General features: G+C 42.5%; 2 protein-coding genes across 3 annotated transcripts in view; one reads left to right on the top strand and one right to left on the bottom strand.

The window, feature by feature from the left end:
- The window catches only part of LOC126366244 (solute carrier family 22 member 3-like), a 402,182-nt gene that overhangs the window by 207,370 nt on the left and 178,493 nt on the right, over nucleotides 1-16,319 (top strand). The gene's annotated exons all lie outside the window — the stretch shown is intronic.
- LOC126366418 (uncharacterized) lies at nucleotides 8,213-13,876 on the bottom strand. Its single transcript, XM_050009527.1, has one exon. It carries the CDS (start codon nucleotides 13,874-13,876, stop codon nucleotides 8,213-8,215), a length of 5,664 nt encoding a protein of 1,887 aa, XP_049865484.1.

Genomic DNA, 16,319 nt, shown 5'->3' with positions numbered 1-16,319 from the left:
AGCGTGTTAAATTTAGCGATCGATTCAATAAATTTTGTCGAAATCAATAAGTTTCTTTTTTCCTAACATGCATGCCACGTGATTTTGTTCGTATTTTGACTGAATGAAATGACTTATTAAGGTTCACATATAAGCACCAATCGACAAAACGACATAATTGACAAACTTTATCACGTCGCGCATGTCAGCCCTGTAGGGCTGGTCAGGCAAAGATTTCTAATTCCACACGAGAAGAAAAAGAACATAGTCTGTCAGTCGTGAATTAAAAACAAAACTAAAAATAAATCTCCTCCATAATAAGTAGTTATACCCTTGATCTTCAGCAAATTGCTCAACAATACGGACCTATCACTAGCAGAAATACATTTTTATTGCAAAAGGAGGACTCGGAACAAATTAAACCACAGCCATTGGAAATGAAGGGCTTTCAAGTCTACCAATAAACAATGGCGGCATTCCTTCGTACCGCGCAGTAATGAGAATTCTTTCAGCGACATCTGTGAGTATGCGAGGGTATCTGACTTCGGCAGCTTAAGTATAGCTCCCATTGTTCAATTAAATAGTAAAAGAACCTCGGTTGAAATTGTAAAAATATACATTATTTCCGTTTCTGTTTCCCTATTTTCTGATTTTCCTTATCCATTCCAATAGTACCTACAGTCTAGTTCGGTCCTGTTTTTTCTCGGAAAAACGAACGTCCATCTCGTCATAAGGAGTATGCTATATCTCGGAATTAATGAAATAAAACTGAATAATATAGGTAACGTTCATTGCGTACGTTTGAAAGTATCAAGATACTCAACGTCAAAATATCTCATTTCAATTAATTTAACTGAATGAAGTCAGTTAAAACTGAGACTTAAGACTGAGTTGAAGGGCATAAAATTACTTACAAATGTGGTCTTGGGCTATTGCCCAAGATTTGTAAGTAATTATATAATATTTTATAATATAGGTACATAATTAACCCTACTGGCGATGGATCTCAAAGAATAAGAACCCCTTATAATAATTAAGAATTTATTTTTAAGACTACAAACAGGTCATAATTAAAAAAAAACTCCTCACGACTACATTCATTCAATCAGGGTGGATTCCTAACCTCCCGTACTTAGTTTATATAGCTACTCTAAGTATAGACTAGCAAAAAAACAGATACTAACTACTTGATACGTAGGTATCGACTTAAATATAAAGGTAAAAAAATATTTTCAATCACTCTGTTATCAAAGTCGAACTCTACGAACAAATTAATTTGAAAGTATAATGTTACCTTCGGAATCAATGACCCGGTTTTGAAGGGTTAATTAAGTTAGTATTTTCAATAGGCCAATCGGCCATTCATTATGAGGAACTCTTTTCAATTCTTAAGCGATTCTTGAAACTTTTCTTTGCTTTATAATCTTGTTAAATCTTAACCCTTTCACGGACAGAGACCATGGGTCATTGATGGTTTATAATAGGTAGTATGAGAGTATGACAACATGGAATTGGAACTTCATTAGACGTTCTGTCCTTGCAAGTGTTAATATATTCTTGTTTTGTTCATAGCTGATACCTGGTCTAAATAACTGAGCTTAATTGAAATGAGTAAACTCAAACACGTGTAACTGTACGTGGTGGAATTACTTAGTACCTACGAAAATGGAAATGTTTAATCACTTTTATTGTTAAAAAAAATGCCGACATTCTGTTATGATTTCACGTAGTTCAGACGCCTGACGGTAAGTTAAATTGTACAATTTTCAACTTTCATTGTCCTCATCCACATCCTATATTAATAAGCATTTTGCAATTTAAGTACATAAAATAAACATAATTTACAATTTTTATTCCATGTTGATTCCGAAAAAGATTGAAAACGGGAAGAACAAAAGCTCTCATGGGGCCATCGAGACGGGAAAAATCATTTCCGTGTCGCCCACGGGGATTATGGGCAAAGTTAAATCATTATTGACACGACAGAGACTTAACAAAGTAAAATGAAGATTTAAAATGATTACAAAAATACATACTAACTTTATTTACTTTGTGACATATTTTCGAATTTTATTTATGAATTAAGTAAGAATGAACACCTACGACGTATGACCGCTTTTATTGATGACGTCACAGGACAGTATTTCCATACAAACTCCAAAGATAACTTTTATTTAGATGTTTCGTAAAAAGTATCTCATTTGATTAGGTTGTCAAGTAGCCTATTTGGTGCCTATTTTTGATTTGCCTTTGATCACTACTTGACCTGACTAATGGAGAGCTTTTATGAATTAGCTGATTCTTACGCGACGCGGATTCTGTAGCAGTGCACAGCGTGGTGAACCGGTGTTTATGTGTCAGTATACAATAGAAATCATCAATCATCACCAGCACATTGACGTCCCCACTGCTGGGGCATGGGCCTTCCCTATGGATGGATAGGGATCGGGCCCGGGCCCAGTGCGGATTGGTGGTTATAAATGCAGCCGGGACCAACGTTTTAACGTGCCTTCCGAAGCACAGAGGAGCTCGAGATGAAAACTTTTTTTTTGTGATCACCCATCCTATGACCGGCCTTTGCGAAAGTTGCTTAACCTCAACAATCGCAGACCGAGCGCGAATACCGCTGCGCCACCGAGCTCCTCGGGATAGAAATAGGTTATTATAAAAAGGACGCCACACACAAAAACAAGACAATAACATTATTTAAAATTTTCACAAAACAATGAAGTACCTACAAAAAGCAAGACGAAATGATCATAAGGTGGTGATAGACGATAAAGGGCCTCACTCAGCACAAGTCGCGGCGTGGTCCACATTTTTGAGGGTTGGGTGAGGCACGAACATTGTGTTAAGACATAAAATATGTGTTAATGGTGTACATAAATTATTATTTTTTACATACATTATTATTTACATAAAATCGTATTTTTTTTTGTTTATTTAATTTTAAGATACACCATCGGAATAAACATAAAAAATTACATGAATAAAATTCAACGGACAATGACCGTATACAACGTTCAAGTTAAAATTTAAACAAATAATAAAACAACACGTACACATGTTTGAGGTAAATTAAAGCTAGAAGTTAATAATTGGATAAAAACTATATATAAATTAAAATTATAGGAAATTGAATAACTGTATTAAATACTCGTCAAATTTTATATTTAAAGTTGAGGAGTTGAGGGTGAGGGTTTCGTGGAAGATGTCGATGTTAAATTATAAATGTTTAAATGGGTCACAATTTTATTATAATAATACAATTTGTCGCATAATAAATTATATAATAATACCAAATTACTTTAATAGAATTAGAGTGTACATAAACAAATATTATCCACAAAAATGTATAAATAAATATTTCGGTTAGAATAATAAAAGTAATTAATGTAGTAATATAAACAAATACGAATTCCATGAATGTTAGTCATCGACTCATCGGCGGATTGATTTGACTAAGTGTAGATTTGCAGCAAATGGCATTAACTACATGGCCGGCCGGAGTGTTATGTGTACTTACGTATAAGTATTTTATACTTCTTATCGTGTGGGTTACCAGGTGGATTACCAACCTCATCAACCTGCGGGGTTATTCTTGAGCCCCCAAAGGCTCCTGACATGGCTCATGTAACGACTACATACTTACATCAGTAAGTAGTAACCGGGATCAACAGCTTAACGTGCCTTCCGAAGTACAGATCGTCATACTGTCGGACAATCAGATGATCAGCCTTTTATAATGTCCTTACCAAATTAGGGATCACAAAGTGATTTTTGTGATATGTTCCCACCGGTATTCGAACCCGGGGCCTCCGGATCGTGACCAAGGCTCAATCAATGGACCACAAAGGCCGTTAGTATTTTTTTAGTATATTGTTGTTATTGCACCATTCCGCATCTAAATACAGAATAAATACATCCTGTCGTTGGTCGCCTGGAAGAAATCGCTGTAAAGAAATAAGGTCGCCAATTGTGCTGTTATCTATGATGCGTATGATCTTTTTTATGATTATGAGAGACAATATTATATAGTGTGCACTGAAGTATATTTGATTTGATTTTGAGAGCGCTGAGGGCTCTCACCCGAAAAACAGCTCGACACATTCAACTTGTCTTCACTAATTCCAAAAGAACCTTTTTCTCCCTAAAATCTATTTTGTCATTTTCCATCCACTAATACTTCTATAAAGAACCTAGAAGTTACCATTTGAAGAAATCCTTACAGTTTACATTTTTCGTAAAATATTGCCGCAGTTCTAGAATTCTGCATAGGGCCTTGCTAACGCAAACAATTCCTGAAGCAATTTGTAGCAACTTAAATCTTAGGTCCTCTAGAAATTCTGGGATAGGATTACTTTTGGAAAGATAAATGCATACACTCAAAGAAAACGGTACCATTTCTGTATCGTTTGCGAGCAAAACTGTTTCATTTACATTACCTACCAAAGAGGTTTTTATTATACGTGTAATTCAAATAGAATACCCCATTTAGGTTTAAAAGAAATTTTAAGCGTTATGTAGATGGCAAAATCCTGGTCCAATCTCCGGCTGAAAATGACGATATTTGCATAATACCTACTACATTTGTTTTTTTTTCGGTAATTTTTGTAGATTCGGGAAAAGTAGCCGGTTTTGGAACCATAGTTTTTGTTTAATAACCTTAGTTTTGGAACCATGGTTTTAGCTAGTTTTTCTCGGCTGTACAAGTAGTTTTACGCGCATTAGACGTTCGACAAAAAATATATTTAGGTGTGTGAATATTTACGGTTCAAAGTGATTATGTTACCAGCTGAATAAAGATATGTTTGTGTTTGAGTTTAATTGGCATACCTGAATTTTGAACTTAGAATCCTACAAACTCATACCTGTAATGTCTTATAAGGTAGGAAGAAGGATAAGTAATATAAAAGAAGCAAAGGACAACTTGCAGTCACTTTTGATACGATGGACTTCGGATATACTAACTTGTACGAGTATTATGTAGGTAAAATTACCCACCATATTGACAGTGGTTTGAGTTGGATATTTTTTTAGAATCAAATAACCTTCAGTAGTAACCCGTCCTTCAGCTAATGTCGAAGTACGAAGGTTACAAATAGCACTATAGGTAATAGACCCTTTCTCTTGTACTTGAAATGTCAAGACCAGCTATAGCAGAGCTTGTGACCTTTATTTATGTTGGTATCATTGCCCTTTCAAAAACAAATACATATAAACAAAAGACAAATATAATCTCACGCCGGCCATTGGGGTTGGCAGGTATGTATGTATGCTAAACTGTGGATGATATTGATAAACTAATCTCAGCGGAGACTGCACTCAAGATCATGCTCAAGTCCTTTTATATAAGAACTGTCGCATTGACATGATCTTGAGGGCAGTCTCGAAGCTGAGATTAGTTTATTAATACCACCCTACGAATGTGCACTGGAGAAAGGTATCGTGATGATGATGGTGATGTTTTTTAACAGGTGTTTATTGATAAATAGGGGCGGTTCGGTTGCAAACACTCCCCTTTTTGTGAAAACCCAGTAAGTGCCTACTAGCAACTGACCATCTCTTTTACAACGCATATGATGTATTTGTGGCGAATATCTGCGATTCCGATATTAATATCGGAATTCCGATATTGAGGTCCAATATCGGAAATGCCTCTACTCGTATCCTTTGAAAAAGTTTGCGTTACTAATGAAAAATATCAATTCGCCCAATTGTGATCTGTGTGGCACCATAGTTGATGTTCAGCATATTCTGGAAATGAGTGGAAAAAGATTAAAGATGAAAGAAAGATTGTTCAGAATATGCTGCAAATCATTAGACATGGGTATACAAGCATTCTAGCAGACCCTTCTTCGAACTCCCTTGGAAAACTCTCTTTAAATATGTAATAGACATATTTGTTAAGGTTTGACGGAGCTGGCATGTTTTGTAAATAAATCTTTCTGTTATATTGTGATATAGTCTTTGATAAAAACATGCAGCTACTGTTTTTAAACGTCTCTTCTTGGTGCTACTATTATTGCGTATGGCAGACAAAAATAAAATATCCTGCGTGGATCATATATCCAGCTGAAGCACCAGGTGCTACTATTGATAATGGCGTTATACGATAAATATTAATAATAACATAAACCATTATAAAGTAACATCCAACTAACAAAAAGTAATATTATACGAATATACGACTCCCATTTAGTATGGATGAAACAGTAGAACCAATAAAACAGTTTCTTTGAATAACTTTCGCAAAGCCATAAACTATGCTGAAAGTATTATATTTTTGGCGTAAGTTCTCTCGAAGAGTTCTTTACGGCTTGAAAAGAATATCCATCCATCATAGGATGAAGTCTTTATGCTCGCAGTTGAACGTTATCACACTTCGGCATCCATTACTATTAGCATAACAGGTTTTCCATTCCTCTCTAACCGAAGTTCGAGCACATCTTTACTAATGTTACCTTCGAGGTAAATATTATGATTTCTGGTTGAAGAAATATCTCGTAATATTCGAATAGTGAAATGAAATGTTCGATACGTGTTTTGATTTGATGAAAACGAAAATTTTCATGTCTTTGCGTCAAAATGAGTAATAGTTCAGCATAAGAACAGCTGGTCTCTGCTTTGTACAATTTTCTAGAAACATCAATAAAGATTACGGTAAAATATAATACGACAATTGTCTTTTTGACTAGACCTAACTGCTAAGGTCAATTTCAAAACTGTGACAGATTTTTACAAAAAACTGGTTCGACGTATTTTTAGAGAGAGCTGTAAACAGCTGCGATGACAGGACATGGCCAAACGTGTGGTGAAAAATGTGGTAAAATACCTACAAAATTTCGGTCTGAACTAGACTTTTTTACAAAGTTGGACCTTGTAAAGGGGTACCGACGTCCTTTTGATTCTGTTGGGGTTGAAATGTTAGTCTTCTTGAAATTTTAATAGCTTGCTTAATGAGAGCCGGTATAGTAGGTAATTTGAAAAATAATGAAAAGAGTTAGCTACTGCTAGGTAAGAGAAAGTTGCTAAAAAAAGTACGGAGATTTTGGCAAGGAAATTATTAGGGACAAGGCCTTTTAGTTAAATAAACGACTTCTGAACTAAAAAGTCGTAATGATACAAACACACACACACAAATATGCAGAACTTGAGTAAAACCATTCAAAAGCGAATTGTACAATTTATTTTCTAATATAAATATTTAATATTATATTATATAGTGTACGGGACTGTAAACCGCACGCTATGTTCTATGGGATGCTGGTTCTAAATAAAAACAACTATTTAAGATTCATTTCTGTACAGTTGTGTCTGTACCTAAGCTATGTTGTGTAAGGTCCTATTGCGACCTTCCTAAAAATAAACCTCGAGTTGCGAGGTGTGCGAATTGTGTGTGTTTTCGACGCCGTCTCGCCCTAGTCATATACGATTTTACGGTTCGCAACTAGTGGGCCTTGCGCGCGTTAAGACGAGACGGCGCCGCGAATGAGGTGAGTGTAATTTATTGGAACAAAAATAATAATATCACATACAATCGTTATCACAATATTTTCTTAACTATACTTATTTAACTATCTATATCTTTATTTCAAAATCTAAGTTATTTACAATAATTTGTTAAACTATGAGATCGTTCTGGGCGTCGTCCGGCACATTCCTCCCGCCGTATGTTGACGGCGCTGGAGTCTACGTCGACATACTCCTTCTTCTGTTGTGCGGGCGGCGTCCCTCTACTCCTTCTTCAAGCTCCCATGTGCATGGAGGGTGGCATTTGCGAGCCTCTGCTCCGAATTTCTTGTGGTAGTAGCAGATTGTCGCGTCGGAAGTGAAGTAGTCCCGAGAATATGGAGAGCCTCGAAGTTGGCTCGCTCTCAGGTAGATGATCTCCCTCTCCAATTGTTCTATTTTCCGTTGGAGATCGCGTAGAAAATTCGTCGATTCTGTTTGCGTCGCGCGGGAGCGGACGCGAGGGCCGAGGTAGCGGCGCGGCGGCGGGGGGGCGGAGCAAATTCGGACGGCCTCTTCTGTTGTTTTCTTGGCCGCTTCGATTGTTTTCCCCAGCGTCTTCATGTTTTGCTCCACCACTCGCGCCGCCTCTTCGAAGGTTGTATCAGGCTCCATGCTGTGATTGGTTGAAGCGGTTACTTGTTGAGCGGAGATGTTACTCGTGCCGTGGCTGAGCGAGTTGTGTGGCGGCTCGGCGCCATTTTTTTTCTTATATAGAGAATTATTGGTTCGCGATTGGTGGGGGTTGCGGGGAGTAGAGAACCAATAATTTCTTGACGGGTCTTCTAAGTGTCCCCCCCTTCGTCTTGACATCGACGACTCGTACTATGTTGTCCGTTCCAGGGTAGGTAGCGGTGATTATTCCGCGGGGCCATACGTTTCGTGGTAGCGTGTTGTCGGTAATGAGCACGACGTCACCCATTTTTACTGTTCCTTCGCCGTGTGGCTCCCGCCGGTTTTGGAGCTCGGGGAGGTACTCTCGCATCCAACGAGTCCAGAATAGGTCGGCGAGTCGTTGAGAGGCTCTCCACTGGGTTCTGTTGGATAAGTCGCTGTCATCGAAAGTGCCCGGCGGGCCCTCGCGGGCAGTGCCGCCGAGCAAAAAATGGTTCGGAGTGAGTGCTTCTGGGTCCGCGGGGTCCACGGAGACGTGTGTGAGTGGACGGCTGTTGACCGTGTATTCCACTTCGGCGAGTAAGGTGTGTAGGACCTCTTCGGACGGGCTCGTTCGTTCTAGTACGGTGTATAGAGCCGTTTTCACACTCCGCACGAGACGTTCCCATGCTCCGCCCATGAAGGGGGGGGCGGGGGGTATGAAACGCCAGCTGATTTTTCTGTGTGTGGCTTCTTCTTCTGTCGCTCTGTCTATAGTTTTGCGAAGCTCCTTGTCGGCGCCTTGTAGATTCGTCCCATTGTCGGACCAAATTTCTGTAGGGCACCCACGGCGCGCGATCATGCGTCGTAGTGCCATAATCGCCGAATCTGTCGTTAGTGAGGCGGCGATTTCTAGGTGTACGGCGCGTGTTGTGAGGCACGTGAACAGTGCGACGTACCTCTTTTGTGTCCCTCTGCCCACTGTGACCGTGAGGGGGCCGAAGTAATCAAGCCCAGTGTATGTGAAAGGGCGTTGATGGTGCGCTAGTCGGGTCGGCGGGTGGTTACCCGTCGGTGGTCGCGGTGGTGTCGACCGTCGTATGCGGCAGGGCAGACATCTATGTATGAGCATGCGTGCGATTGGACGCAAGCGTAGGATCCAATAGTACTGGCGGCATTCGTTGATCGTAGCTTCGACGCTCGCGTGATGTAGGCGTCGATGTATGTACTCCACGTATAGTTTTGTTACGTGGTTGTCGCCGTCGATGACCGCCGGCGCTCGTGTCTGTGGTGTTATGTCCGTCGCCGCGTTTATACGTGATTTAAGTTGAATCACGCCGTTGACTAGTTCGACCGCGATAGGACGTAGTCGGCTCGAATGGGGTATGTTGCCCCCTTTCTGCAGAGTGTCTATTTCGCTCTTGAACGACTGTTGTTGACTGGCGCGCACTAGGAGGGCTTCGGCCTCCTTGCTATATCGGGCATCTAGTGGGATGAATTTTCTGTAGCTGTCGTCCCTCTGTTTTGTAGGCCGGGGCGTGGCGGTTCTATATTTTCGCCCCCATGTGCTGTCTGTTTCTCTGACTTTCGCCGTACGTTTGTAGTTGACTTTCTCGTCAGCGCTGCGGCGGCATAGAGCTATAAACTGAAGGACGCGAGCGGTGGCTCGCAGTAGGCGTTCCCATTTCGAAAATCTATTACTGTCCGGGAGCGCTGTTGTTAGTGTCGTTGTGGTGACACTTCTGTGTGTTGTATAGTGCAGTCTCTCTTCGCCGGTGTTTTCTATATGTGGTGGCTTCTCCGCAGGCCACGTAGTTGGGTCGTCACGTAAGAATTCCGGGCCTCTGAACCATCTGTGTTGTACATCGAAGTCACTTGGTACATCGCGGGTCGCGTCGTCGGCGACGTTGAGTTTAGTTGGAACCCAACGCCACTCGTTTAGCTTGCTGACCTCCTCTATTGCCGCGATTCGATGTGCGACATACGGTTTGTACGAGCGAGCGCCCGTTTTTAGCCAGGTGAGTACTGTGCGGCTATCGGACCAATACGTGACTGACGATGGTTTTCGATCGTGTTCTTCTATTACAGTCGCGGCCATACGACTGCCCATGACGGCCGCTTGTAGTTCGAGGCGTGGGATTGACGTGACTTTGAGCGGTGCGACTTTGGCCTTCCCCAAGACCAGTGATGTAGTCACGTGTCCCTCCGGCGACTGTATGCGCCAGTATAACGCGGCGGCGAAGGCTGTTTCACTAGCGTCGACGAAAACATGTAGTTGCATGTTACTAGCGTCGCTGTAATGTAAGTGACATCTGGGTATCGCGACGTGGGTTAGCTTCTTGAGATGTTCTATCCACTCCGTCCATTGTGCGGCGAGGTCAGTGTCGATCGGCTGGTCCCATTCGATGTTTCTTCTCCATACTTCTTGAAGGAGTTGTTTCGCCTTAGATGTGACAGGCGAAGCGAGACCGAGAGGGTCGAACAATGACATGACTATTTTGAGCGCCTCACGCTTGGTGGGTTGTTTTCTGTTTAGCACGTCTTGTGGCAGACGTGCTAGGTCGAGGTTGAAGGCTAACTCGTCGCTGTACGGCTTCCAGATGAGACCTAGTATCCGTTCGGTCTTCGTGTTTTCGTCGAGTGAGACTGACTGAGTTGTCGTCGATGGCTCCGAGAGTGCTGTGAGAACCTCCTGCGAGTTTGAGGTCCATTGTCGTAGCTCGTAGTGTGCTTCGCTGTGTATCTCGCGTACTCTGTTCGACGTAGCTACGGCCTGTTCTATTGTCTCGAAGCTCTGTAGATAGTCATCGACGTAGTGATTGCGGACTATTGCGTCGTACGCGTCCGGGTCTGTGACTTTGTACCGCTCGGCGTTGCTATTCTTTATGTAGATTGCTGTCGCAGGTGATGACTTTGCTCCGAAGATGAGTGATGTCATGCGATACTCTCGGGGAGTCGTGTCGCCTCTATTGTCGCCTCGCCAGAGGTAGCGGAGGGCGTCCCGATCTTGTTCACGTATCTTGACTTGCATGAACATTTCCTTGATGTCGGCGGACACGGCGTACTTGTGCTGGCGGAGGCGCATGAGTACCCCCGGTAGAGACTGTAGTAAGTCGGGACCGGTGAGCAGGTAGTCGTTGAGTGATACACCTTGCGTTTTAGCTGCGGCATCGTGTACGACGCGTACTTTTCCCGGTTTCATTGCGTTGAGAACGGGGAAATGAGGTAAGTACCAAGTTCTATTGGCTGTTTTGGTACTCGGAGCGGGCTCGGCATAGCCCTTTTCTATAAGCGCTTCCATCTGTTCGTTGTATTTCTGTTTAAGTAGTGGATCTTTATCTATCTTTTTTTCTGTAGACAGTAGGCGGTTGTACGCGTTATTGTAGTTGTCGGGCATAGACGCGTTGTCTGTGTGCCACAGTAGCGACGTTATGTAACGACCGTCGTCGCTACGTGTAGTGCGTTCGGCGAGTATGTTGAGCGCACGCTGTTCGGGGTCGCTTTGTGGCCTTTTCTGTTCTATAGCGAGAGACTCGATGGCGAAGTACTGACGAAGTTGTTCGTCCATACTATCTTCGGGTGTGGGTGCGGTAATGTAGTTGATTCGATGTCCTATAGTGCGCGTGTGTGCGCCGTGTAGCACCCAGCCGAGAGGGGTGAGGGAGGCGACCGGTTGATGCCGCGCCCCTCTTCTTGTTTCGGTTGCGAGGAGTAGCTCCCAGTTGTCCTGTCCTATTAGTATCTTCGGTGTCGCCTCGTAGACTAGTTGTAGAGCGATGTCGGACAAGTGGTGGCACTCGGTGAGGTCGTCGTTTTCGATGCGTTGCGGTGAGAGCTGTAGGTTTTCTATCGTCCGGGCATGCGTGTCGAAGGTGTTAGTCGCCCCGTGTAGCGTGAGTGTTACACGCTGTGATTTCCTGACTCCTATGTCGGTTGAGAGGGCTTCTATGCGTAGCGGGTCGCTCGGTCCCTTTATGCCGACTTGGTTGGTGATGTCGGCGTCGACTAGGGTGACTGTGGACCCGTCGTCGAGTAAGGCGAAGGTGTCGACATCGCCTTGTGGACCGGAGACTTTGACAGGGAGGATTTTTAAGAAGGTGTGAGTTCTTCTCGTCGTCCATGCCGTGCTGACTGTTTCTGTTTTCTCTTCGGGGACCTCTCTTTTCAGGAAATGTAGCATAGGGTGATGAGTGCGGTTGCACTGGTTGGTGTTGCATGTTCGGGCTTTGCACTCATGTTTGAGAGTGCGTCGAGTGAGGCATCGAAAACATAGTGACTTGTTTTTTGCCATTTCCCATCGTTTGTCTGTGTTCGCGTCGGTGAATTGTTGACATTTTACCGCCGTGTGTCCCGTCTTGTCGCATACGGGGCACGCTGTCTTATCCTTTTCCGTCGTGGAGTAAGTACGCTGTTGTGTCTGTTTTCGAATTTGGACGGCGCCGGGTGCTGTCCGCTGTGTTTGTGATGAAGCTGTGTCGCGCTCTGGTTGCGCGTACGGTCCACAGCGTTCAGCCTCGCGTTCGAGGAACCTTGCGAGTTTCAGTAGGTCGGCGTCGTCTTCTGATTGCTCAGCCGCGAAGTCGTACCATCTATAGCGTATTGTCGGTGTCAGTTTGTCTATAGTGAGCTTAGTTATCTCGGGGTTATACAGGTACTGTTGTTTTCGGAGGGCGCGTAGTGTGGCCACAATGTTGTTTACCCTCGTCGCAAATACGCATACTTCTTTGGCTGAGTCGCTGAGGCGCGGTAGAGCTCGGAGGCGGTCGAGCTCGGTGTGAGCTATAGCGTCGGGGCGGCCGAATCGAAGCTGTAGTGTCTTCATTACGTCGGTGGGGTTCGCGTTGTACATGAGAAGACTTTCAACCGTTTCTTTCGCCATTCCCTTCAGGCTCTTCCGCAGGCGTACTAAGTTCTCCTGGTCGGAGTAGGATGGAGCTGTCGCTGTGTAGGCTGCGTAGAAAGACAGCCATTCTGTGTGAGATCCACTGTATGTTGGAAGCTCGAAGGTGCTGCGCGGTGTGGGACACGCTGATCGCGCAGCTAACGTGATCGCTTGTGCTAACTGTGTAATTTCTATCGATGGTTGTTTGGCGATCACATGTTCTCCCGCCGTGACGGGAGTTGAGATGCATCCACCTTGTGTAGTGGGTGCCGCTATGCTGTGTTTTGCCCCCTTGTTTATAGGTGTCGCGTGACTGTGTTGAGTTTGCGACGGTTTTTCTTCTACTGTGGTTCTGTATTCACCCGTTATAGTTAAGGGTGCTATGTTGGTGGGCAGCGGGGGGGCCAGCGTTGAGTGCTGGTCCACCCACGTCTTTGTGCGTGTGCGTACGTCGCTCACACTTGCTATCTCTATGTCTGTGTCGTCGTCGGATTCTTCAGCTAACGTAGCGATGCGTGCTGCTGCCAGTTCGACTTCTTTTTTCAGGAGTTCCTCTTTTGCTTTAAGTAAGGCTAGGCGTCGTTTCTTTGAAGCTGTAGAGTGTGGCGCTGATGGGGCTCTGACCACCGATCCAGGTCGTAACGTCTCGTTCTGTACGCTATCTTCTGTGTTGGATTCCCCCGTAGTCCTATCTGTATCGTCTGTTGTGCCCGTCGTCGTCGTTGTGGTGCCCGAGCTGGTCCCAGTGGTAGTAGATGTTTCGGTACTACCACCACCAGGCTGTTCTGTAACCAGCGGGGCTGCTGTATCTATTCTATCTGTGACGGCGGCGGCCGCGACTGCGGGAGTTGCTGTGTTGGTGACCGGTGGGTCTTCTGTTGATGGCCGTTCCATCTCTGTCGACTTCATACTCCTGGTTTTCATACTGTGTCGTGTCTGGCTGTTGTCCAGACACTCCTGTATCCCGGCTGTTACCCGGGATTTAACTATACCCGGCTGTTATCCGAGTTGTACTATAGGTTTTCCGACTGTTGTTCGGAACTATGTTTTCGATATCCGACTGTTATTCGGAATCTTCTATGTTCTATCCGGCTGTTATCCGGCTCGAAGGACCAATGTACGGGACTGTAAACCGCACGCTATGTTCTATGGGATGCTGGTTCTAAATAAAAACAACTATTTAAGATTCATTTCTGTACAGTTGTGTCTGTACCTAAGCTATGTTGTGTAAGGTCCTATTGCGACCTTCCTAAAAATAAACCTCGAGTTGCGAGGTGTGCGAATTGTGTGTGTTTTCGACGCCGTCTCGCCCTAGTCATATACGATTTTACGGTTCGCAACTAGTGGGCCTTGCGCGCGTTAAGACGAGACGGCGCCGCGAATGAGGTGAGTGTAATTTATTGGAACAAAAATAATAATATCACATACAATCGTTATCACAATATTTTCTTAACTATACTTATTTAACTATCTATATCTTTATTTCAAAATCTAAGTTATTTACAATAATTTGTTAAACTATGAGATCGTTCTGGGCGTCGTCCGGCACATATAGTATCTAATATACATAGGATGTTAGTGACAAGGCAACGAAAACATTGAGAGATAATTCAGACCATGATTCTGAGTTGATACCAAGTGAAATTTTCCGTCGCAAAAGTGTGAAACTGAAAATAATTTGAAAATACTTAAATTTTCTCATGAATTTTCCGACTGGAAATTCCACTTGATATCAACTCAGAATCATGGTCCGACTCAACCCCTCAGTATTCGTTACGATGTCACTAACACCTCTGTATTTAGCTTTTTTATTGACTGCTGTGTACAGACATAACTCATGATTTGCGCAACTTGGGCTGAGGTTGTGTGTAGTCGCGATAAACGTATCCACATAATTTTGATATTCTTTTTTCATTTTTTATAAGAGAGAGCGCATAATATGTAACAAGCCCGAAGTCGTACCCTAAACCCTTAATTATGACGTGAAGCCAACAGCAACCAAACATATTTTGATATAATATTCTACACCACTATAATAAACCAGGCCGAAAATGTGGACCTAATAATATTTCTTCCACGAAGAACTTATAAAAGTAGGTACTGGTTCATATTTCTAGCACGTCTTGCTATGTGGCTATACAGGATGTATAAAGCGAGAAGTTTGCTGCGTATTTCAGAACCCAGAACCAACCGAATTTCAAAAGAATTTCCCGAGGCAAAGTGAATATTTAAATAAAATTTTATTTCTTCTAACAGATATTTTTTTTTTAACATGTTCCACAAAATAATAATTAAATACACGTTATAACAACAATATATAATTTACTTGATTAAATAATTATATAATTGTACCGAATTGACTATGCAGCTTCTGTAAAAAACGGGACCTGTCAAATCTTCAGGTTAGGGAAACGGACCTTGTGAAAACGGGATAACGCTAGAAAGATGATGACCAAATTGACGTTTCTGGGTGTTGTCAGTTGACTGGTGGGTGATTAGTTTGCCTTTATGTATGTATGTACTACATGCAATAAGCTTTTAAGAATGAATACCTTCACTTTTTTCTGCTAAAAACCTGGGGGGTTAAAATGCACATCGAAACAATTCATCTAAGAATGCAATGTATACCAAAATGTTACTTCTGCAGATCCATTTTCGATATGTAAAACAAATTTCGTTGAAAGCATGGGATAAGCAAACTTACCTTTTCGATTACTTCGCAGTGAGTTCCGTACCACGAACTTAGTTTCTTACTAAAATATTATTAATTCCTCAAAAACTTTCGAATTCATGAAGTTTGTTTTACTTAGTTTTCTGGCAAAGTTTTGATGGATACCTAAGCTTCATAAACATACATTATTATTAACTCTTGTTTTCGTCATAATTTTGATGGTAAGCATTATAATAATTAGAGTAAAATCTCAACTACTTCTCTTTAGATACATACATACACAAACTCATGCCTGTAATCCCCAATCGGGTGGCCAGAACTACAAATAATCGAAGACAACTTGCTAGCACTGTTGATGTGAAGGCGAATATGCGAATATTATGGATATGATGAAACCACAGGATGATTATGGTGATAAAGGGATAAAATAAGTTTGTATTTAATACTTACGTACAAACGAACTTTGGTATAAAATTATTATATATCAAGGATTCCTGCGCGTCATCTTAGGTATGAATTGATAAAATACGGTCCCTCGTGTCAGGCAAAACGTTTTAATATTCAAACAATGTGGTGACTTATTTCAACACGCATTTAGATCCCTTTCAAAATGTAGGAGTGGAAAATATTTCAAATGACTTCCTCGCGTAAACAAGTGATAAATTATACAGGCACAATGGG

The sequence above is a fragment of the Pectinophora gossypiella genome, chromosome 4, assembly GCF_024362695.1.
Source record: "Pectinophora gossypiella chromosome 4, ilPecGoss1.1, whole genome shotgun sequence".
Taxonomy (NCBI): domain Eukaryota; kingdom Metazoa; phylum Arthropoda; class Insecta; order Lepidoptera; family Gelechiidae; genus Pectinophora; species Pectinophora gossypiella.
The sequence above is the reverse complement of the archived record's forward strand: the minus strand, read 5'-3'. Positions and strand labels throughout refer to the sequence as shown.